General features: G+C 35.7%; 1 protein-coding gene across 2 annotated transcripts in view; it reads left to right on the top strand.

The window, feature by feature from the left end:
• The first annotated feature begins 1,355 nt into the window (after positions 1–1,355).
• Positions 1,356–26,191, top strand: part of TPD52 (tumor protein D52) — a 121,771-nt gene continuing 96,935 nt past the window's right edge. For both annotated transcript variants that reach the window (XM_074278953.1, XM_074278952.1), the window contains exon 1: positions 1,356–1,493. In XM_074278953.1, the coding sequence (XP_074135054.1) occupies positions 1,475–1,493 (19 nt within the window). In that variant the 5' untranslated portion in view covers positions 1,356–1,474. The remainder of the gene's footprint in view (positions 1,494–26,191) is intronic.

Genomic DNA, 26,191 nt, shown 5'->3' with positions numbered 1-26,191 from the left:
TGTTTAGCCATTCCTAAAGGATATGGATCTACTCCCTCCCCTCCCCCCCAGCTTTTTGCTTTTTGGGAATTTATTTTAAATAGCAAATTTCAAAAGATCTTCATGTTTAATTCTTTAGTTAATTACATGCATTAGATTACTTTCAGTCACAAAATAATTACCCTTAATACTGGTTCTTCTCAGTTAAACCATTCCCAAATGGATATCTTCCACATTCATCATCTAACAATCTATATTTAGCTATCAATAAATTGAACTAATTTTTCCACTTGTCCTAACAACGAAAGATGTTTGTACTTTATTTACAACTCATATTAGTTACTTAATGTATTAACCAGTGAATATGTTAACTAGTTACAGTATTAGTGTGCAATTTCTGTAGAAACCATTTTCTATGCAGTAAATAACAGTACATTTTAAACTTTGTAGCCCTTTGGCATTAATCATATATAGGCAAATGTTGATCATAATAGTGCATTTGTAAAATCAATGAATCAATAAGCATTTGTAGGTGCTTTCCATATGATAAAATCACGGTTCCGGTTTCTATCTCTATCTCCACTAAATGCCAGGCTACTGATGATGAGGAGGAATAAAAAAATAATAATAAACGATGCAAAACCATTTCAAAATAACCTTCCTATTGTGACTAAATAGACCTGGAATAAGGGAGACCCGAGTTAAAATCCTGCCTCAGTTACTTACTATCTATGTGAACTTGGGAACTTCAAATCAGTTCTAAGTCCATTTTCTTGTTTGTAAAAAGGGGGATAATAACAGAAACTATGTAGCTGGATTATTCTTAGGATCAAATCAGGTAAAATATATATGAGATACTTTGCAAACCTTAAACTCTTTACAAATGCTAGTTATTATTGTTACATCAGCCATGCATGAGGCAGGTACCAATGACACCAGCAGAAGGTTTCACAAACATCAGAGAAATGTTTGCTTAAAACAAAAGTAACTGGATAAATGCACACGTCGCCCTTCTCCCCTCCCCCTTGAGCATCCCGTGGTTTCCGCCTTTATGGTTTGCTTCTGCTCCCCTCCCCCCAGCAGCTGCTGTCTCTTCTCCTCCTTCCATCCCATGCCTCCTCCTCCTCCTCCTCCTCACAGAAGATAACTCTCCCTCCAGTCGGCATCCTTCCCCGCCCAAGGCCCGGCCCCTCCCGGGTGGCTGCGAGCTCTCCAGCGCTGCCGCTGCTGACTCTGCGGGGCGGAGCGGAGCGCAGTGCCCAGGTCTGCCGGGTCAGGTGGTTGGGTGACGCCCCGGGAAGGCGCTCTCCGGGAGGTGCGGGCCTCTGGGGAAGGAGTGGGTGGGTGGGTACTTTCCGGAGGCGGTGGCGGCTGTGAAGCACTCTCGGTGGCCCCAGCCCTCGCTTCGGTCCAGGCGGCTGCAGTGCGATCGGAGCCTCTCCCGCGGTCACTCCGGCGCTGACCATCACGGGAAGCAGGGAGCTGCGAGCGGAACATGGACAGCGGGGAGCCAGGTGAGCAGGCGCTGGCCGCTCTCCGGCCCTTTGCGCGGCTGCTGCCCCGCATGACTCCCGGGTCTGGAGGGGGACAGGTGGCCAGGGTGGGCAGGGACAGGGATGAGCTGAGCTCGCTGGCTGTTGCTGCCCTGCTGCTCCCGCGGCTGGCTCACGTCTTCGGCCGCCCTTCCGCGCCAGGGAGAGCTGGGCTGGAGCACCCTCCTGGCTTTCCGGGTTCGGGTCCTGGAGGAGGGGCAGGTTAGGGAGCAGGTGCCGACGCCAGAAGTTGCGATCCACCTGGGAGCGGGAGCCGGAGGAGACGGAAGGATTCTTCTGGGTTCTGGAGGATTTGGGGAGGTTGGTAAGGGGGTGATTTCCAGCAAGGCGTGCGTGTGCGTGCGTGCGTGTGTGTGTGTGTGTGTGGTGTGTGTGTGTGTTCGTGTGCTCTCCAGGAGAGTTTGCTTCCCACCGCCCCGGAGAGCAGGGGCCTCACGCATGCTCTGCCTTCCGCACCTGACCGAACGGGGTCGGGCTGGGCAGGTTGTTGATTGTGCTACGTGTACCTTGACAGAAATCTGGTGGAGAATGGGTTAACTTCAATCTGGTAATCTGTAGTAACCGAGTTAGGAAGGTTTTTCCTATTCTCATTGGGTTTCTCTGAAGTGTAACGCATTTCTAGCATTTCAAGTCTTAAACTGAAGACTTTGGAGATTGGGAGGATGCTTTTTAGATGGAATAGGGAAGCACTGGAAAGGGAAGGGGCCTATGACTTGTCTGGCATGTACTAGCCTTACACTCCAAAACACTGGCTAATTTAATTTACCATGGCTTGTAATTCACTCACTTAAAAAAAAAAAGTGTTTTATAATAGTTGAAATCTATTTCAGTTCCATTAAAATACCTTGTTACTTTCAGATGCAAATAAATCTCTCTTGTAAAATGCCCCTTAAGTGGTCCTTGAAATCTGCTTGTTCTGTGGATTCACGTAGTGATTTTACTCAGAGAATTGTAGATCTGCCTTTCACATATGGTAGACGAGAAGTCTTCACTTTGTTTATATCATACATATATTTGGTCATAGATTTTGACGTGTAGAATGTCTACCTTGAATAAAATCATTTCTCACCATGTAGACTAATGTTGCTATAGCAGGCATCTATTATGTGAAATTCTGTTTAGGGCATTTACTTTAACTTAAAAGGACCTTTGAATAATTGGAACAAACTATATGAAAAGAAATGATATGGTTGTATTTAATTTTCAGCACTTATTTCTTATATATGAAAACAGCTGGCATATTGTAATTCATCATTTTTCCTCCTAAATCCATTTCTCTCCTAACTTCACTCTTTATGTTCAGGACATCACAATTTTTCTGACCTCTCATATCCATTCACTTGCCAGTTCTTCCCACATTTCACACTCCTAAGTGTGCTCTCACATTCCTCCCCCTTTCTCTCCTAAGATCTCAAGAACATTAGGCCAGATTCTCATCATCGTCTGTCCATTGGATTATGGGAATAACTTTCTAACTGGCCTTTCTGCTTCCAGTCTCTTCTCTGTCCAGTCCATTCTCCACATAGCTGCTAAATTGGTTTTCTTAAAGTATAAGTCAGATTATGTTGTTCCTCTGCTCAAGAAGCTTCAATAAATGGCTCCCCATTATTTTTTAGAATAAATTTCCCTATTTCACATTTGTTTCCAACCTATCTTTTCATAATGATGCTTTACTCCCTTGAATGTGTCCTACACTTCAACTCAGTTGATCTGTTTGATGTTTCTGGTTTTCAACATTCTGTCTTCCACTTCCATGCCTTTGTATTGGCTGTACATTTTACATCTATCATGTTCGTCATCAGTAACTCCTTTTCCTAAAACTTCTAGTTACCTTCGAAGCTTAGCTCTGGAAGCACTTTCTTCAAGAGGCCTTCCCTGATTTCTCCTCTTAGTTGTCACATCCCTAGTCATTTTTCCTATATTTACTCATTTCAAACATATTGTATCCCTCCACTAGGAGGTTATTTCTATTATGAGGCAGGGACTGCCTATCTTTTTATTGTTTCCCTTGCACCTAGCGCAGCATCTGATATATACTAAGCACTTAATACTTATTAATAATAATAATTATAAGGTAGCATTTATATAATATTTTTCAGTTTGCAAAACATCTTTCAAATATGATTTGATTTGGTACTTACAATGACTTTGGGAGGTAGGTGTTATTATGATTTTTATTTTACAGTTGAGGAAACTGAGGCAGACAGGCCAAGTTACTTTCCCAGAGGCATAAGTTTCTGGAGTAAGATTTGAACTGGTTCTTTGTGATGCTAGTTTAGCACTATACTATACAATCTAGCTTCCTCTACCTTGGACTTCAGTATTTGAAGGTAGTCAAAGTAGGTTAATGATTCAAAAATGGCTGTTTTAGATCTGGAATAATAAATTCTTTTCAGCTCAAAGAGATCCCCTAAGCAAATGGTCAGCATCCTTTTATGAGAAAGAACTCTTTGGAGTAATAGAAAATAGCATCATGAAAATCCACATCCTAGTATGTGTGAGAGGAATTTTAAATTGATTCCAGAGAGATTTCACTGCAGCTTTACCTGTAATAATTTTTATACTTGTAATTTAATTTTTTTTTTTTTTATAAATTACGGTTATCCCTTTCACATTTCAACTTTACTCTCTATTGCAGTTTCTATATATTGGATTTGCATAAAAATTACATAGAAAATTTGGGGGAGTTTTGCAGAAGAGAACACATGAAAATTAGTAGATGATACAGTAAAAGTTTAAAAATTCAGAAATGCATAAAATATGTAGTATTGTAAAATATCAACATATTTTATCTCCTAATACCATAACAATTCAGATTTCTTCTATGGTTGAAAGAAAAGGCAAAAAAATCTTATTTGGATTTTTCAGTTTGAGAAGGGGTATCATTCTTCTGATCCCTCAGAAGTGGAAGGGATAATTGTAATTCAGTAGACAAAGTAATAGTTGTTATTAGTAGACCTTTCTTATAATGAATGTGTGGTAAAGGAATTGGAAAGAGAGGTATTTTTGAGGAGTTCCTATAGCTTATTTCTATTATAATATTAATAAAATGATTATGTCAGATCAGTTACCAAAGAGGGCTGGGATAGTCTGAAGTATAGGATGAAGTGTTATGGGCCAGAACTCTGAACTTGAAACAAGAATTCTTACAAAGTGCTAAATAGAATTGATAAAACAACAGTTATCTAGTTTAGCATGGTGATTAATAGTTCTCTAGTTCAGTACATGTACTTAGTACTTAATATAGTTCTACAAGATTCACACCTACAATGATGTAATCATAATAGAGTATAAAACAGCCAGCAGGGACTCAGAGCCAGATTCATTCCATTGTCCACCTTTGTGGTGGCTGGAGGCTGAAGCACAAGCCTCAGATTCAGAGAGAGATTCACTTCATCTAACACCACTGTGGTAGCTGGCCTCCTGCACTTCCCCCACTGAGACCAAGGCCAGTCTGAAAGGCTCTCCAGAAAGCTAGCCTGGGCCCCAGGCAAGGAAACTAGATGGTGAAGGAGATAATAAAGGATTTGGATTTTAACACTTGGCTATTCTTGTGGTGATTACTTAACTGAAAGGAAGGCTGCTACAGAGACCTCCAGAAAACTAACAAGAACACTACAGTGGAGAAGGAAGAAAAAGTAGTATGTCACCAGCATAGGTGGCATGTCAAATGCTGAAAGAAGTGACAGTGGATGAGTGTCTGCTAACCTTAGATTTAAAGGGAAAAGAGAGCAGGAAATCTCTAGACTTGAAAGCTAGTGTTATGTATTCCTTCATCTGTATTTTCCACAAGTGTTCTGACCCCTGATATTCCTTAAAATTAGGATCATGTTCCATCTCTAGATCCTCCTGGCCCAAACTTCCTAAGTGCTTAGTAAAATATTGAGATTTAAAAGCTTTAAATTATAAGATGCTTTTCAGAGTTTGGGAGTATTGTGCTGAGCACAGCATACTTAGGTAGTTCCTAATTGGAAAGTGCTAACTAGAGCATGAATAGTATGGGGGAATATGGGGGAAAATGCTGCTTCCCTTTATAGGACAGGACAAATATTTAGTGTTTTGTTGTAAAAGTTGTTGTAACTGTTGTAACTGTTATGACCAGAGGAGAACATTGAAAAGACTCTTGGTAGATGAATCATTAAATATTTAATCTGTGTTTTTAGCTTTGTACACTTTCTTTTTTTATCTTAGGTAGAGGGTCTAGAGTCAGGAGAGATCCAGTGGCCTCAAGCTCAGTGAAAGTGGAGGAAATCAGGAAACCATTATGTATTAGATCCTCTGCATATTTGTTTTCTTATGTCGACTGGGCGCTCCCTGCTGCAAGCCAAATGTTTGGTTCTTTTTGCTGATAAATTTGCTTTCCTGTTTCCTATAGCATCTGTTCCAACTCTGATCTTTCCTTAAGCTCTATGGCACCCCTTCCCTGCCTTCAATCAGTATATTGTATTTGTTCTGAAACTGGATATCTTGTAAGTATCTCAATTCAACCTACCCAAAATAGAGACCAGTATCTTTCCCCAAAGCTCTCCCTGTTTTCTATCTTCTCTATTTATTGTCAAGGGCCCCATTATCCTCCCAGTAATTCAGGCTTACAGGCCCAGTGTCATCTTTAACTCTTGATTCTTTTTTTTTATGGCATTTTTTATTTTATAATTATAACTTTTTTTTTGACAGTACATATGCCTGGGTAATTTTTTACATTATACCTTGCACTAACTTCTGTTCTGATTTTTCCCTTCCTTTCCTCTACCCCTTTCCCTAGATGGCAGGCAGTCTTATACATGTTAGATATGTTATAGTATAACCTAGATACAATATATGTGTGCAGAACCTAATTTCTTGTTGCATAGGAAGAATTGGATTCAGAAGGTAAAAATAACCTGGGAAGAAAAACAAAAATGCAAAGTTTACACTCATCTCCCAGTGTTCCTTTTCTAGGTGTAGCTAATTTTGTCCATCATTGATCAATTGGAACTGAATTAAATCTTCTCTTTGTCGAAGGTTACCACTTCCATCAGAATATATCCTCATACAGTAATGTTGTTGAAATGTATAATGATCTCCTGGTTCTGCTCATTTCACTCAGCATCAGTTGATGTAAGTCTCTCCAAGCCTCTTAATCCTGCTGGTCATTTCTTACAGAACAATAATATTCCATAACATTCATATACCACAATTTACTCAACCATTCTCCAATTGATAGGCATCCATTCATTTTCCAGTTTCTAGCCACTACAAAAAAGGGCTGCCTCAAACATATTTGCAGTACAGGTCCCTTTCCCTTCTTTAGTATCTTTTTGGGATATAAGCCTAGTAGTAGCACTGCTGGATCAAAGGGTATGCATAGTTTGATAACTATTTGGGCATAGTTCCAAATTGCTCTCCAGAATGGCTGGATTCGTTCACAACTCCACCAACAATGCATCAGTGTCCCAGTTTTCCCACATCCCCTCCAACATTCATCATTATTTTTTCTTGTCATCTTAGCCAATCTGACAGATATATAGTGGTATCTCAGAGTTGTCTTAATTTGCATTTCTCTGATCAGTAGTGATTTGGAACACTTTCATATGAGTGGAAATAGTTTCAATTTCATCATCTGAAAATTGTTTCTTCATATCCTTTGACCATTTATCAATTGAAGAATGGCTTGATTTCTTATAAATTAGAGTCAGTTCTTTATATGTTTTGGAAATTAGGCCTTTATGAGAACTTTTAACTGTAAAAATGTTTTCCCCATTTGTTTAACTCTTGATTTTTACCCCAATATGCAGTACATTGCCAAATCTTGTCATTTTTACCTTCACCATATCTTTTGTGCATGTTTTCTGTATTTTACAGCCATTACCATGGTACATGCCTTCATCATAATGTGTCTTTTCACCTTATCATTCAACAGAAATTGTTCTTTTCAGTTACAAGTAATGGACAGATCTCTGAGCCCAAAGTCTTTGGAAGGCTCTGGACCATTGAACATATTACTCTGTAAAATGGTCTAGTCAAAACTGACCTGTTTTCTATTATTTTTCAATATTTCCATCTCCTTTTCCCATAGTTTTGTCCGGGTTACCCTCTAAACCTGCAAAATATACTCCCTTCTCAGCTCTTCAGTTAGAATCACAGTATTAAACTTTAAAATATATGGTTGGACTTGGACCTTATTGTAGAAAATGTATTTCAACCTCCCAAAAAAGTTATTGTTTCCCCAATTTTTCTGTGACCCAGTGATTTATTTATTTCTAGCACCATCAGAGCATTAATACTAGCATCTGATATGGTGCTGATATCTTCTTATATTAGAATTCATTAAAAAAAAAACATTTTTGTTGTGACATCAACATTTGACATTCATTTCCTCTTACTCTTACTACTCTTACAGAGCTCATTACAAATTCCATATTATTCAATTTCAGTTGGGCTCTTACTGCAGCAAACCAGTTCATTTATTCCTCAAATTCTCTCTCTACCTTTATCTAGCTACCTCTTCCCCACATTTCCTTTCCTTTCTTTCTCTTTGATTTTGCCTCTTACTTAGAAAATTGAGGCCATTGAAGATCAGCCCTGTCTTCATTGTTAAATTCTTTGACATCTCTCGTGATAACATCCTTTCCCCCCAGACTCTTTGGGGGGTGGGTGAGGAGAGTTGTTCTTTTTCTTGCCAAGGCCGGTTCCCTCACATGAATATTTGATCTCATCACTTTTTATTTTCTCTAGCAGATGGTATCCTGTTATCCAGTTTTTCCTTTTCTTTCAACCTCTCCTTATCAACTGGTTTCTTTCTTACTGATTTTAAAAGTGTCTATCCTTCCATTGGGCTCATATGCTCCCTCTCTTCACTTAGATCTAACTATCCTCTGAAGTTAACATCTTCTTTTTCTCCTTTCTTAACCAAATTCCCTGAAAAAGCTGTCTGTGCTCTTTGTTTCTTTTTCCTGCTTTATCACTTACTCAACCCTTTGTAATTTGGCTTCTGAGTTCATTCTTCAACATAAATTGCTCAATGGTCTCTTATTGCCAAATCTTGCCTTTTCCAGTCTTCATCTTTCTTGACAAATCTACCTCATTTGTCACTGTGGGCTACACTCTCTTCCTATATATTCTTTCTCCTCTCTGAATTTTGTGACACTGGTATTTCCTGTTTTTCTCCTTGTCCTTGTCTGACTCTTACTTTGCTACCTTATCATGTATGTCATACCCCCTGAGAGTGGATGTTACCCAAAGTTCTGACCTAATCCTGTTTTTTTCTTTGAATAAAGAGTTTCCAATCTTTTTTTTTTTTTTTGGCGATGGACCCTTCTGACAATCTGAAACATATTGACCCATTCTCAAAATATTTTTAAATGTATAAAACTAAATACATGAGATTACAAAGAAAATATATTAAATGTAGATTATTAATTTTTTTAGTTCATAGTTTAAAAACTGCTACTCAGCATTCTCTCATGGTAACTTCATCAGTTCATATGAATTTTAACTATTTATCATCTCTATGCAGATGACTCACTGATATGTGGAGCTTCAATTCATTCCAAAGATGTCAAGCTCAGCATGTCCAAAACTGAACTCATTATTTTTTCCCTCAAGCCCTTCCCTCTTCTACACTCCCCTGTTTTTATCAAAGACATGATTGTTCTTCTAGTTACCTAAGTTCATAACTCTGGCATCATCCTTGACTCATTCCCACATCTCCAATACATTGCCAGACTCTGCCCTTTTCCAGTACAATTCTTATTCAGCTACCACCTTATTTCAAGTCTTTATCACTTCTTTCCTGGAGTATTATAAACATTGTACTGCCTCAAATGTCTCTCCTCTATTCCAGTCTATTGTTATTTTCCACTTTCTTTCATTTTTTTCTTTTATTCAAGTCTTCTTATACAAAATGACAAATATGGAAATCTTTTACATAATTGCACATATATACCCAATATGCAATTGCTTATTGTCTATAGAAGGTAGAATGGAGGAGGGGAAGGAAGGATAGAATGTAGAAATCAAAACTTTGAATAAAAATGTTAAAAAGAAACTATTGCTGTCACTGTATACTACATTCTCTTGATTCTGCTCATTTTGTTCTTTGTTATTTTGTGCAAGTCTGTCCATATTTTTCCAAGATCATTAATAAATAATAATTGATTAGAGGTTGTCTGGTTTAATGCTCTAATTTTACAGATGAAGAGATTAAGGCCCAGAGTAACCAAGGGATAAAAGAGTGAAAGGGCTGAAATAAAAATAATGGTGTTTTGCACTTGTCCTCTTAATTGGACATAAGTTTTTTCAAAATCTGAAAATTGTCATTTACTTTCTTCATATATCTTTGAATAGAGTGAATTGTTGGTTTGATTCTGTTTTCAATAAAAAAATGTAACATTCATTTAAAAATTCACAAACTTTATCCATTTTACTTGTTTAGAAGTGAATAATTAACCTTTCTACTTAGTAAATCAGTTTAAAAATACTTGATAGTGATGAGAGAAGTAATTTGAGGGAGGATTAGAGGAAGGAAAGAAAGCTACCTAAAATCACAAAGTCAAAAGGCCTTGGATTCCAATCCCACCACTAATGCTTACTATCTGGAACCTTGGATAGTTCACATAGTTTCTCTGGAACTGCTTTCCTCAGCTATAAAGTGAGAAAATGGTATTAAAGAGTCTTGTAGAGTCCTTTCAGTATAGAACTATAATCCATACTGATTTTTGTGAAATTTGAGAAAAATTCTTATGAAGGCAGAGCTTTTTACTAGTTAACACATTACATAGAAGTAATTTGTTTCCCCCAATTCCTTAAAACAGTGGTCCAAGATAGGAATCAATGATGCATAGCATTTTTAAAAAATTTAAATTATAATAGTGATTATTTTTAAAAGATGCTAATACTTTGTAGACATTTATAATACTCTTCTAAAGGTTACAATCTTCCTGTTCTTTGTTCAGTCCTTTCTAGAGTCTAGAATTTAGGAAAGTGTTAATTGTACAAAGTAAACAAAACAGGAATTGGGTCCAGAAATTTGGGTAGAATTCTGATTTAGTCACACACCTTTGTGACTTTGGATTATTTATGTAGTTTTCATGGACCTCAGTTTACTCAACCCTGAAATTCAAGGGTTGGGCTAGATAACCTTTGAGATCTTTTACAGATTTAAAACCTCTGATTCTTAGATCTCAGTAAATAACTTGTCATAAGATTAGATACAAGTAATTGGAGAAATTTCTGGCATATGCAACTAATTGGACAAAGTTTTAGATGGAAAGTTTCTTTCAAAAATAGGAGGATATTTGGCAATGAGGAGCATGTATATGTTAAAGATAATTGTGCTTTTTTATATACCAGCAAGTTTATATAGAAAGATGTACCAGAGAACCCTGAAAAATAACTTTTTTAATATGAGCAAAGCTGACAGATAATAGTTTTGTTGTCAGGAATCATTTACTTGTAATTTATCTCATCTTCATGCCAGAAACTGACAAATCTATTAATGTATATTTAAATATAGTATGTAAGTATGCATGTGGGAGTGGATCATGCATCATCAAATTTGAGAAAGTGTTGAAATCTATTAAAGGGATTGTAGATTCTGTGGCTTCTCACCTATTTTGCAGTCCCACCTATCTGAAACATCTATAAGAACAACAACAAATCCCCAAAGCTCTCTTGAATAGTCAGAATAGAGGTAAAAAAGTTGGCATTTTTATTCATGAATATTATCTTTCAACCTTACCTCCCCAAGTTTCAAACAGGAGGGAAGCTGATAATCTCAAAGGAGGATAATACTATATTATAGAATAGTAATTGATTATTGTAGTGAAGAAATGGCTAAATTCTGCATACTCTGCTTAAGAAAGTAGAAAAATGTGCAATACAATTTAGAAATTTTTCTTCTATAATGGTTAAAATAAGCTATTGAAAACTCTTTTTATCTAGAAAACCTGGCTGTTAGTTGTATAGATGAGTTTATACTCTCGAATTTCAAATCACTTAGATATTTGTCAATTATAGTAACTATTTTTCAACTTCTGTGGCACAACATAAATTCCTTCAGATAAAAAGTAGCAATAAATTAAACATTATTAGATCTTGCTGTCTGATGTTACTTTCCAAACCAGAGTAGTGTGGTTTAGAGTAACAACTGATCCCAGGGACAAAGAAAGCTCTGTCAGGAGAGACATATTTGAACTAGAATGTGTTCTGTGTTTTTTACTTAGAAATATTAATGCATAATGTTCTTTGTGAGTGTCTATATGCCAGAAAAGATATTTAAACAATTGGGTAGGTTAGTATATCTACAAACAGCATTATTTTTATTTAGTTAGTATTCTTTTTGTGCAAAGTCTCTTTTAATAGTGGATGCCACATGATGTGGATAAATGTGGTACATTCTTTTTCACTAAAGTAAACTTGTGAATTCCAAGAGATTTTGATGCTACCAAGGATTTGTCTTAATTATGAAGTCCTAGCATGTGTTTAAGTTATAATAGTATTTGTCAAATATGCTTTTTCATGTTCCTTTCAGAAATTACATTCTTTACACAGTGACAGTTCCCCACTCCAGAAATTAGTTAGTTAGCTGTCTTTCTTGGGTCATTTCCTCTAGAAAGTACCACCACACCATCTAAATTTGGATCTCTCAGCAATTTTTAAAATCGACTGAGGATTCATTGCAAATATTTATTGTTCATGTTCACTTTATGGGAAGTTAATTTTTTTTTTTTTAAGTGTGATGACTCTATTTTGACCTAGTTTTTACTTGACATTTCAACACTTTTGTCTGTGGCAAAGGTGAGGAGCAGAGTCTCTACTAACTTTTGCTTGATGTCATATGGATTTTGGAATACTTTTTATCTGTTTATTTATTTATTTTTGGTACTTCCAATGGCACTCCTACTAACATTTAGAGACCAACTTCTTAAATTCCCTAGTTATTTCATTTTATATAGGAGAGCTTGTAAATGTTTAAAGAATAAAGATTACTATATGAGACCAACATCTGGACAAAATCACTTAAAAAAACCCCTCAGTTCAAGGAGCTTGCTCTATTTTCTTCCCTCTTACCTTGCATATGACTTTTTCTATTCTCTAAATGATATATTTAATTTCTTTTGAGAAATTTTTTTTCTGTTCTTCACTTTCTTTCTCAACCAGCCACACAATATACATATATGGATTTATTGTACTAAGTTAATAAACACTTCCTATGTGCCAGATAATATGCTAGGTTCCCTGGGGATACAGTACAAATACCAAAAAAGAAAGATGATCCCTGTCCTTAAGGAGCTTACCATCTAATGAGAAAAGACAACAAACAAAATGGAGAGGGAAAGGAAGGAGAAATAAGATATATGAGCTGAATTCTCTCCTTAGAGGAGATTTGGGGTTCATGGCCCTACCAAGAGGAGCATATATGGTTAAAAGATCTTACAAGCTGATAAGGTTGCTCTCATAAGGAACGTCCTGGGGTATGGTCTATCAGAGAAGTCCTAAAGTATTGCAGATAGTAAGAAATGAGAAGTGAGCTGAGAAGTGAGCTGAGAAGTTTTGTGTACTATGTTCTTTAAAAAGTAGGTGAGCAGAAAATGTAATTTTTTTTCCCAAGGAAAAACTAAAAGTCACTTGATCCTTGGCCTTGATAGGAAAAAAAATGTTTTCTTATCATCACCTAGGTCTTATTTGTCAGAATCTTTGCGCAAAAATTAGGAGAATGTCAAAAAGTAGTATGGGGAATTGTCTGAGCAGTGTGTGTTGTTATTTGAACTATCTGAGTCTCTCTAAGTCTAAACTTTGAATTTTTAAGTTTTCTTCTATGACAGCAACTTTTTTCTTTTCTGGTTTATAAAGAAAAAAGTTCCTCCTTTCTTTTGTGTTCAACAATGGCATAAATAATCTTTAAGATTATAGGAGAATGAGGGAGAAGCAAATTTTCCCCACTGAAGGAGAAATTTGTTTCAGATATCAAGACATAGAAACTTTGATTCTGTTTCAACCAAGAGAAAAAACAGTTAATTTTCATTATTTGTACATTTTACATTTGTAAATTTGTCTACTTGTTAAAATTTGTTTGTAACCCCAAAATCTATATTAGCAATGCTTTCATTAGTGTAGTCATGTGCAGAGCATTGGAAAATGTGCACTGCTCAATAGCCATGTTTCCAGTTGAGATGAATGGGGTGAGGCTCTGCCCTTCTGTTGGAGCTCTAATCTTGTAAATAAGTCCATTTAGAGCTGTTTATTGTATAAAATGATCCTCAAGCATAGCACAGAAAGCTATCTAGAGTTCCTATCTGCAGAAAGGCTGTGATATGCTTTATATTCAGAGATGAATTATAGTACTGTTGAATGTGAGTTAAATGTTAATGAGTCAACAATATATTATATCCAGAAAAAGGAAGAAAAAAAATTGCTGATCTGTAAATGAGGCCATTTGAAAAGTGCTAGAGTAATGATTGTGAACCAAGGCTTGCAACATTTCCTCTTGGAGCAATAATTCAGTGTTCACTAATTCAGTGTTCAAGGGGACTTTGTAGAACATAACTACTACAAATGACAAGATTTGACTATAATTCCCTTTGAATAGAATATGTTCTGGGCAATCTATGTACATGTAATCATTAGGCTTTTTCTGGACCTTCTAGTTGCTAATGCCTCTCCAGAAGAGAATCCCCCTTTCCTGGTTACCTTTATTATTATATAAACTAATAAGTTTATATCTACAGCTTCCTTATTACTTGTGTACATGCTTATTTTCATAAATGCATTGAAGGCAAGAACTCCTGAGTTTGCCTTTTTATATCCAGTTCCTAGCATAGTGAAATACACAGTAGGCATTAATACATGCTTACTAATTGAGAAATGAACATATCTAAATAATGGTCTTTGGACGGAATTTTTCAGAGTAATATGCCAAAGATCAGGTCTTAGCTTTCAGATGTTCTGCATTTTTATTAGTAAGTTAAATAAAGTGGAAAGATGGCCCAATGGATAGAGCACTGCTTAGAGTTAGAAAAGCTTAGTCAGAGCAGAACTTAGATACTTCCTAGGTATGTGACCCGGGTAACTTTTTGTTTGCCTCAGTTTCTTCAGCTTCGAAATGGGAACCCCTTTGGTTTCTGTGAGAATCAAATGAGATATTTGAACATTGCCTGGAACATTATAGAAACTTAATAAATGCTTACTTCCCTCCTTAATCTCATTTGCTTATTGTGCACAAAGCTGGAAGAAATAGCTAACTATAGAGTAGCAGAGTTAACGTCTAAAATGATTTTGATAGTTTCTAGCAGAAAAGTTAAACACACAGTGTTGGGTCACAACATTCCTAAATATAGCTTGAAGAAGATTAACATATAATTGGAAAATATTAATAAAATAAAAATACAGCAAACATAAATATAAAATATTTCATTTAAAAATTAAATCAATATGCAGCCCACAGGGCTCTATACAGATTAGTGAAGGCCATTTCTATTTGAATTTGACACCATTGCTAATAATATGGGCCAAATGCAGTGGGATAAAATTTAATTGGGATAATATAAAGTCCTATATTAATGTTTAAAAAAATCAGCCGAACAAATCCAGAATGGGGAAATGATAGTAAAACTAGAGTTAACATGGAAAACTATTTGGGGTCTTTAGTGACTTGAAAGCTCAGTATAAATTAAGAGTGTAAAATAGCAATTTTAAAAGCTATTGCAATCATAGGGAACATTAATAGTCTTATAGTACTCAGAATGAGGGAACTGATAGTCCCACTGGTCATACTGTATCTGAAGTATACTATTCAGTTTTTCATGCCACATTTTAGTAAGGACATTGAAAAACTAGAATTCATTAAAAAGTAAGGCAAAGATTACTAGGAAGGGGCTGAAAAACTTGCCATATGATAACTGATTTAAGGAACATAGAGTATATAGCCTGAAGAGAAGATTTAAGGGAATGGGACATGATAACTGTCTTTAAATGTTCCAAGGGCTGTCCTGTAATTATATCATATATATTGTCATATATAGTCATTAGATTTGTTTATCCTGTTTGGCATTAGAGGGCAGCATTAGGAGAAATGGAGAGAAATTGTAGAAAAACAGATTTTGATTGTAGATATAAGGAAAATTTCCATATATTTTGAGTTATCTTAGAGCTGAATTATTCATTTAGAGCTTGACTCTGAAGATTTAAGGATAACTACCTCTTCCCCCCCTTTTTTCCCCTGAGGCAATTGGGTTAAGTGACTTGCCCAGGGTCACCCAGCAAGGACGTGGTAAGTGTCTGAGGCTAGATTTGAACTCAGGTCCTCCTGACTTCAGGGCTGGTCCTCTATCAGCACTACACCACCTAGTTGCCCCCTTCCTTCCCTTTCTTGTAGGGACAGGGAATCAAGAATGTAGAATGTTGAATATGCTGTTTGATAGGTTAGATTTGCTCAACTGTTTTTTTTTCCCCTTTTTAAAATTAAAATAGAATAAGAGTGAAAAATATATCTTAATATAAGGTAGCTTTAAAAATAAAAATATAATTATTAAGGAAATGTACTACTAGGTTCAAATAGTTGAACAAACAACTTTAGGAAGTACTGGGTTTATTCTCAGTAAAGGTTTTCAAGCTGAGGCCTTGTCCAGCCAGGATGCTGAAAGAAGTCATTTCTTAATGTGAAACAACACAGAGAAAAGTCCTGGGTTCTCGAAGATGAGAAAAATTCTTTTCCAAATAACATGATATCATGAAAAGGGCATTTGATTTGGATCCTGTCTCTGGTGCTCACTAATGGCAGAACTTTCCCTCTACCATGTACCATTAAAATGTTTTTGATTTATATCAGGCAATTAATTTTCTTGGTTTTTGTTCTTTTCTGTCTTGAATAATACAAAAATATATTTATTAAGTTCATGTAGGGTAAATCAGAGTACTGTGTTTTGAGAGAAATTATTATTAACCAATGATTTGGGGAGATCAAAAGTTCTCTCTCACTTTTTTAAAGACCTGATTTCAAAAGTTCAGTCTCTTGAGGGATATTACTGATGTCAGACTCCATCCAGATGAGGAAGCCATTGTGTCTCCTCAGGTTTGGATGGGAATAAATTATTTGACTAGATTGCACAGGCTGGGGATAACTTAGAAGTAAATTATATTTCTAAAGTTTATTTGAATAAGTCTAGCCCCTCATTGTAATATTCATTCTCATTAATTGTTAACTAATTAGAATTGATTGCCACTCTAAGGCATATCATCTTACAATAGGCATATAAACTGCTAGCTTCCATGATTATTTTTGGTCTAAGTCCAAATGGCCATCCTTTTATTAATAAACATTTTGACATTATTAATACTAAGTTATCCAGAAGTTATGTCTCTTGAACTTTTTAGACATTACAGTTTGATGCTAAGTTCAGATAAGACATGACACTAGCACACATTAGTACATACTAGTAATTATCATACAAAATTGAATATAAATATAAAAGGAAGACACAAACTACAATATACTGAAGAAGACACTCAGTCAAACGCCAAAATAAGTGATACTGTGGTTGAAAACAACAATACCGCCAAAAATCAAAAGCCACAACAAACTGCCCTCCAAATTCAAATCATCAGTTCAGGACAAGATCATGCTCCCTTGGTCACAAATTATAGTATGGAACAAATTTCATTATCATAAAATTCTTCCTGTTATCTAGCCTAAACTCATTCTGAGAAGCTTCATCTCAGATTATCTTCTTGTATTCCATTGTGAAAGTAGAATACTAGTTCCTTTTACCTTTCCCAGACTTCTTGATTTTATATTATTGATATATTATATTCTATATTATACTATATTATATATAATGTATATTATATTATTTATTATATTTTATATTATTGATTTTACATAGTGAATATTTCCTTCAGCTTTATTCTGTATATGAGGGGAAAGGTCATCAGGGTAGGAGTAGAGGGAGAGGATAGAAACCATAGTTAGGGGCCTCTCTGCATCTGCCTAGCAGATAGATTCTTAGGGAACTCACTTCTTTTACCAGGATCATACTTTCAGAGTTATTCCAGCTTCAAAAGAAACACTCAGAGCTTTTCCTTCACTGGTACTGACGTGGAAATCACTTTCATGAGATGAGGATCCATTGGATCCATTGATTTATAGCCAGAAAAGTAGTCATCAAGTCCGCTCCCCCTTATTTTTATAAATGAGGATAGTTAGACAAAGAGAGATTAAATGCCCAGAGTCACATAACTAGTAGGAATATGAGGTAGGAATCAACCTAAATCCAGTTAGGTGGCACAGTGCATAGAGTTCAGAGTTGAAGTCAGAAAGATTCAGTTTCCTGAATTCATATCTGGCCTTAGACACTTAGTAGCTGTATGGGCAATTCAATGACTGGGCAAGACACTCAAACTAGTTTGCCTCAGTTTCCTCATCTGTAAAATGAGTTAGAGAAGGAAATGGCAAGTCACTCTACTCTTTGCTAATAAAACCCTGAATGGAGTCATGAAGAGTTTGATACAACTGAATAACAACAAAAAGACTTTCCTGACTCTCACCCATCCAGTGATAATATCCATACCATACTGCCTCTTGGCATTAGATTAAAATTATAGGGGTTACACGGTAAACATATTTCTGAAAATTTGTAGAGATATGGATTAAACTTATTTTTACTGATACATTGTAGAGGGGAGGTTCAGTCATTTAAAGAAACCCTATAGTAAATCATTTTATAAAACAAATAATCTTATTCTCAACCGCAGACTCCATTTAATTTCTTTGAATTTGTTTCTTCATCAGGCTATTAGTACTTGTTTCTAATTACCTTGTGGACTTCATAATAGAAAAAATGTTTTGTAAATCACCAAGGATGGCTTATCTCAGAAAAAAAGTTGGGATACCAAGAAAAGAAAAAGTTTTCTATATGATCATTGATTTATAGCTGGAAGGGTCCTCAGAGGCCATGTAATACAACTTCCTTATTTTATAGAAGAGGAAATTGAGGCCTAGGGAGAATAAGTAGCTAATGCAATATCTTTCCATTGTAGAAAGTTGCCTCTTTGTCTTGTGAAAGTCAAAAGGATGGGAATAGATTCACTCTGCAGTGGAGGCCTGTAATACCCAAGGTGACTTGAGATTTGCCTGTCCATCTTAAGTTCTTTGACAAAAGTCCTCAAAACATGGAAATGTACTTTTCTTCTGGCAGGAAGATAGGATTTTATAGCCACTTTTGGAATACATTTATTTGTTAAATTAGGCGTCCCTTACGTCTCTTAATTAAACTTTGGTAAATAGTGCTTGAGGCTTTATTCTGGTTAACTCTAATTACATGGGAACTTTACTTATCATTTATTGGAAGTGTTTCAGTGTAATTTGGTCTATTATTGACCAAGGGTATGAGTTATGGTGCAGAGAGTTCTAAGAGAAGCAAATAGGGCAATTGGAATAATTAATGGCAAAAGGTATGCCTTCCTTTATTGATTAAAAGGAAAACTAACCTGTACTCTATTCCCAGTTTACTTCTTTTCCTCTCTTTGAGAAAATTGAGTTTAAAGTTCAGTCTCCTTATCTTAGCCTTTTATGTGAAATACATTACTTAACATTCTAGTATAAACATGACTCCCTTTGTGCAAATCTTTTAAGATATCAGGTTTCTTCTGGCTAAAGAGAAAGTATGCACACAAATTGGGGGCCATTTCTGCTCTGCCCTTGAGAAATTAGGGTATCTGACCTCTTCATTTTAGGATTCACCGTTTATTGTTGTGAATATTAAATAGTTTGGAGGCGAGAGAGAGGAGTAGGAGATATGAGAAATTTGAAACAAGGAGCCCTTTGGTTGTTGATTTGGAAAGTTGGATTTAATTTGAAAGACTAAAAAGGAGGTTGGGGAGGGGAAATAATTTTACATAACTTTGTGGATTATTTAAAAGGAATAGCAAGTAGTACATAGTAGATTTACAGTTCATGTGCAATCATTTTTTTTTGTTATACTATGTTATAGAGATGCTTGTTTTATTCAATAAATTAAAATCAAAACAATTGCCTCAGCTCAGTCTCTGTAGCATGTTCTGTTCATTTTTGCCCTTGCCCCTCTCCCTCCTTAAGCAAAAGGAAAGGAAGAGGGAGAATGGAGGATGAGATGATGTGATGGCCATTTGTCACTGAGAGAAAAGTAGGACTCGTTCTCAGGTGACCTTCCTGTCCTTAATTCCCCTTTTCCTTCCTTCACTACACCAGAAGGATTACACTTGAACTTCTCTACTGGAATTGACTTGTAGAACAAGGGTTCTTAACTTTTTGAGGGGTCATGGACTCCTTTGGCAATCTGGTGAGACCTGAGTATCCTTTTGACAGTAGAGGGCTTTTTTTTTTAAGTGCATAAGATAAAATACATAGGATTATTATTATTTTGAAATAAAGTTATCAAAACATTAAAAAACATTCAGAGACCTCAAGTTAAGTATGCCTGCTTGAGAAATTCTCCTCTGGCCTCCAAAACAAAGCAGACTCTTTCTATACTATCCTAAGTAAAAGGTTAATTCAATATTGGAAGCAACTTGTTTTATTATCACTTTGTCTGATCCTACCTAGATACTGATTAATATAGAGCACTGTCTTTGAAAAGGAATCATTGATTTAGAAATGGGAAGGACCTTCCTCAGGGTACATTTACTTCAACCCCTTCATTTTATTTTTATTTTCTTATATTTATTAAAAATATCTATAATCATAGCAAAAGGGAAAAACCATGGAAAAGAAAAGAAAAGAAAACAGAAAAAAGAAGTGAACATAGCATATGCTGATTTACATTCAGTCTCCATAGTTCTTTTTCTGGATGGAGATTACATTTTCTGTCCAAAGTCTATTAGGATTATTTTGGATCACTGAACCACTGAGAAGAACCAAGTCTTTCATAACAGAACATTCATTGCACATTCTTGCTATTATTGTACACAATGTATTCCCGGTTCTACTTGTTTTGCTCAGCATTAGTTCGTGTAAATCTTTCCAGGCTTTTCTAAAATCAGCTTGTTAATAATTTTTATAGAACAATAATATTCCATTATCTTCATATACCACAACTTATTCAACCATTCCCCAATTGATGGGCATCTACTAATTTTCCAATTCTTTGTTACAAAAAGAGCTACTACAAACATTTTTGCATATGTGGATTCTTTTCCCTTTATGATTTCCTTGGGATACAGACACAGAAGTAACCCCCTCATACTGGTATAGAATTGGCCTGAAGTGTGGAAGAACTTAATTCTGTGACTTCATTGCTTAACCTTTATTTGCCTTGGTTTTCTTAAATGTAAAAATAGGGATAATAACAATACTTATTTCCCAGGGCTGTTGTGAGGACTAAATGAAATATTATTACTTTATACAATGCCTGTCACATAGTAGGTGCTATAGAAATAATAGCTATTATTGTTGTTTTTTGCTAATGAAAAAACTGAATCCCAAGGAATTTACGTGACTTGCCCAAATAGGAAGTAATGGTGAAGTACCATTTGAATCCAGGCCTTCTGAGTATAAAGTTTGGTACTCTGTAGTAATAGGAAGGCACAGGGCCTTTAAGATGACTTATCTGTTCTGTTTAACTACATTGCACTGTTTTTCAGTTAGCAGAAGCAAGCTGAACTAGTTGAAGCAGCAGACACTCTATGGGCAAGTCAAATCACCATTACCACCAATACCAGTTGATCACTAATCTCTCCTGAGACCCTAATGAAGATAACCTAGAATTCTATGCCTCAGAGCCTTGGGGTTAGCAGTATCCCACCAAACTCTGCAGCATCACTGAGGGGCTTCCTCACCACCTTTCTTATCATCACCACAACCACCACTGTCCAATAGGTAAATAGACATACTTTCTCTTGGGTGGCAGCAATCTCCATCCCAAACTACCAGTCCTGCTTTCAGGCCAACTCTCATAACCATCATCTAGGCAAGCAGTTCTTGTGGAGAAGAAGCTAGTCATCACCACGGGTGGCCCGGGTAAGCCACCCAGCTGAAGCATCGAGTACTTAGAGGAGAGACAAATCAGACCATCACCATCACTTTGACCACCATTTCTCTACAGACAACTGATGGAAAAAGCCATGACTATAATCCCAAGATCCCTAGTGAACATTCTAGTCTATAGCCATCATCCTTTGTGGAGATACAGTCTAGCAACTGCTTCTGTGGATGACTGTAGCATGTGCTACAGTCACATCTTTTAAAGACAGGAAAAAAAAGTTTTTCTCACTGAGATCCTTGGCATTGTGAAATGGTTCAATATCAGAAATTTATCTGATTTTATCAGTGGAAATAATATTAAAGAAAACTATTACCAACTACTTTGCTGATGAACCCTAAGGACTATGCCCCTGTTTAATCTCATTTGCACTTGAAACCTTTCTCTATATGTCATTATCCCCATTAAAATATGAACTCCTTGAGTCCTTTGAGCAGGAACTATCTTATTTTTCTTTTTATCCTCAGTTGCAAAGGACTTTGCATATAGTAAGTGCTTAATAAATGCTTCATTCATTCAAGTTCTTAAATTCTGTAAAAAATAATGATGGAAAGGCAAATATTTGAAATTCTACTTGTGATTTTTCTCATTTTAATTTTTGACACTCTGTATAAGGGTAAACCCAAATTTTCATCTTAGTGTTTTATCTTCTAAAAGCCTCTGGACCATTTAAACTTCTCAGATTTCTTAGCTTCTTCCTTTGCTCAGCTCAGATGTCATTTCCTATGTAAAGCCTTTCCTTATTCAACCCTTATTGATAGTGTTTTGTTTTCCTCAAATATTTTATATTTCCATGTTTGTTTATGTGTTGTATCTTCCAGTAGATACTAACTTCAAGATCAGGGATAGTTTTTTATTTTTGTCTTTCTATTGCACCTAAGAGAGAATGTTGCTTTTTAAAAAGAACTTTTAAAAATGCTTCATAATTTGAATTTCCTTCCAATTATTTTAAGTATATCCCCTTTAGAAGGGGGAAGTATATTTCTTCTTTATTCTTTCCAATAGAAATAAATGTTACCTAATGATAATTTGACATCTACTTACTGTAGATTGCTATACTAGCTAGTCTTTTTGTTTCTTTCCTGAAGGAAACAAGTTTCAAGACTTGTAAAAATTCTACTAGTAGCTTTAAGGTATATCTTTTAAAAGGGAAAAATACAGGATTGGCAGAAGGAGAATTAGTGAAATAAAGAACTGAGCTAAATTTCAGATTTGAAAAGGATCTATATCTATATCTATTTTTTCCTCACTATTGGAGAATCATAGTCCTGAAAAGTTGAATGGCATGCAGCTGTTCTATTATGGTTTAAAATGAAATCAAGCACAGTGGATAATACTGAGATCATAACCTTAAGGGAATCAAAGTACAAATGGGCAATGATGATCTGGCACTAGTTAAGCTCTAGGAGCTACTAGCTCTCAACTTAGAAAGAGACATTGCCCTTTGTTTGCTTTTCACTGAACTCTGAAAAAAGTCCAGGGTTCTAAGATGAGGTGGCAAAAAAGCCCAAGGTGGTTTGAGATTTCCTAGGTGAATTTGATGATAACTTTGAGGTTTTGTCAGATGCTGACTTTTGAAAATGTTGAGGACATAGTGAGTGCCAGGGGTGGTGACATATGTAACCTGAACCACATGAGAACAAATGATAGCCATTTTTAGAACTGCATAAAATACATCTCTCTTCATAAAGTGACATCATCACTGCTCTTATGGGCTGTCCTTTGTGGAAATTAACAGAAGCCATCGAATTTTTGAGTATAAGTGTAGATAAAAAATGAAGTTAAATCAGCCCTGGAGTCAGGAGGACCTGAGTTCAAATTTGGCCTCAGACACTTAATACTTCCTAGCTGTGTGATCCTGGGCAAGTCACTCAACCTCAATTATTCCATAGAAGAAGAAGAAGAAGAAGAAGAAGAAGAAGAAGGAGGAGGAGGAGGAGGAGGAGGAAGAGGAGGAGGAGGAGAAGGAGGAGGAGGAGGAGGAGGAGGAAGAGGAGGAGGAGAAAGAGGAGGAAGAGATGAAGGTGGTAGTGGTTAAGTGTAGCCATTTTTACTAGGCAGATTGAAATGAGAAGAAGCTATATATTAGAACTGTTGAAAAATTGTAATACTGAATTTCTTTTTTTTAAATCTCACCTCAGGAACTGATACAGCATTTTTTTCCTTTTTCTTTTCCTGATTCCTAATTCTGGACCATTTTTTTGTCCTTGACCTTTCTAGAACCTTGAAGTCTAATATTAATTTCTATTGTGGTGCTGTTTGCATGAGCAGGATTCTGTTTCTCTTTCCTTTCCAAAAGATTGACTTTACTTTTTCCTGAAACTTCAATAGAAGATTAAAAAAAATCCTCTACCTACCTTGGATATAAGTTACCCAGGAACTTTGACAGAATATTATTAGATTAGTATTACTAATTATTATTACTAATATTACTAATTAGTATTAGAAGTGTTTTCAGGTGTGAAGACATATTAGAAAACAAAAAAAATTCTTTGTGTTTTCTGAAGTATTTATAAATAAGTTAATAAGGAAAGAAATGGGGAATTTCTCTTAATGAAAGGTAAACAATGCTTAAATTTTAAAAAGTTACAAATCTGCTTTAAATAAACCTTATCTTTCCCCTACCTTAAAAAAATTGGTTTGCATCCATCCAGATTAAATATCTTGCAGGTGATAGGATTATAAAGAAACATAAATGAAGAGAACTTTACATATTAACTTCTTCATTTTATTTACTTATAAACTTATAAAATAAACTGCATCTTAAAGAAATTAGGTATATAATATAGGTAGGATTTGAATCCAGATCTTCTGTTTCCATAGTAAGTGATATTTCCATTATGTCTTGCTGAGTTTTTTTATTATTCTGTTATCACAATGTAGCTGCCAGGCACCAGTTAATTTATGTAGAAATAGAGGGGAGGGCATTGCTTACTACAATTATAGTAGCTAACAAACAATAGAACAGTTTGATAAAGGAGAGAGATTTATTCTGAACAATGTTTTCATTGTTCATTTTTTCTCTTTCTTTTTCTTTTACTAATCCTCAACAGTCATTTAGGAAGAAATGAGAATCAACCAATAAAGTAATAATTTTTCTTCAGTGTAAGGAAGGGAATTTCCTACTGTACTTGTTCCTCCTGGTCCTTCTAATTCTTTTGAACCGCTTTCATATTTTCCCCAGTCCTTTTGCTCCCTTCTAAAGTCTTCTGCTTCCCTACTGAGTTCGTGGTACATCTTTTTCAGTTTTTCCTCAGTTGCTTAGTACCATTTGTCACCTTAAAACTTATACTATGTCAAATTCCTCAAATCCCTGGCGGTCTGGGCTTTTGAACCCACAATTCTGGAGAAAGCCACAATTTGGACTTTGTTTTGATTCTTGACAATCAAACTCAGTCGAGCTCCTCACCAAGTTAAGAAATCCTTTTTACTACCTTGCTAACAACGACTATTCCACACATTTCCTGGCTTGTGAAAATTCCCATCTCTGCCTCTTCCTCTGCTTTCCTCCCATCTTTCTCAGCAGAATCCTTCTTTATATTTTGCCTTTCAAGTCCCATTATGATGGGGCCCAAGTCTGCTATTATAACCTTAACTCCTTCTGACCTCCTTCATTCTATCCTCCCTATAAGTGTCTCATACTATAGCTGCACTGCTTATTGTCTTCTCAAACACATTCAATGCATTCCTTCTTTTGTATATTTTATTCTTATTAGGCTATCCACTTTGCTGAGAATATTCTTTCTTTCTTGACCTTCTTTCCTCCTGTCAGGTATTGATCCATACTTCAAGGAAAGTTGAGCTAAAATATTCCTTCTCCATGAAGTCTTATATAATGGCCTCATTATTGATGCCCAGCCAAAAGTTTTTTCTTTTTTTCCCTGAAAGGGAATTTTTCTCTCACGTGTCTCTCTTTTATCACTTAGTATATTTTGTACTGTATTATACTATATTTATTTCATATGGGCATTATCTCCCATACTAGATTATGAGATGCAGAAAGACTCCATGATTTTTAATAATAATTAAAATAGCTAATATGTATAAAATGCTTTAAGGTTTGCAAAGTGCTTTATATACATTATTTTATTTCTTCTCACAATAGCCCTATGAGATGGGAATAATAATACCTGTACTCCAGGGGCCCATAGCTAAGATCTACAAACTTGTTTTGTTAAATTTTTTTTTTAGTCATCAATTTGTTTTTTTTTAAATTAATTATAGTTTTTATTTACCAGATATATGCATGGGTAATTTTACAGCATTGACAATTGCCAAACCTTTTGTTCCAATTTTTCCCCTCTTTCTTCCCCCCCCCCCATGGCAGGTTGATCAATACATGTTAAATATGTTAAAGTATAAATTAAATACAATAAATGTATGCATGACCAAATAGTTGTTTTGCTGTACAAAAAGAATCAGACTTTGAAATAGTGTACAATTAGCCTATGAAGGAAATCCAAAATGCAGGCGGACAAAAATAGAGGGATTGGGAATTCTATGTAGTGGTTCATAGTCATCTCCCAGAGTTCCTTCACTGGGTGTAGTTGGTTCAATTCATTACTGCTCTATTGGAATTGATTTGGTTCATTTCATTGTTGAAGAGGGCCATGTCCATCAGAATTGATCATCATATAGTATTGTTGTTGAAGTATGTAATGATCTCCT

The sequence above is a fragment of the Sminthopsis crassicaudata genome, chromosome 1 (assembly GCF_048593235.1).
Source record: "Sminthopsis crassicaudata isolate SCR6 chromosome 1, ASM4859323v1, whole genome shotgun sequence".
NCBI classification, from domain to species: domain Eukaryota; kingdom Metazoa; phylum Chordata; class Mammalia; order Dasyuromorphia; family Dasyuridae; genus Sminthopsis; species Sminthopsis crassicaudata.
The sequence above is the reverse complement of the archived record's forward strand: the minus strand, read 5'-3'. Positions and strand labels throughout refer to the sequence as shown.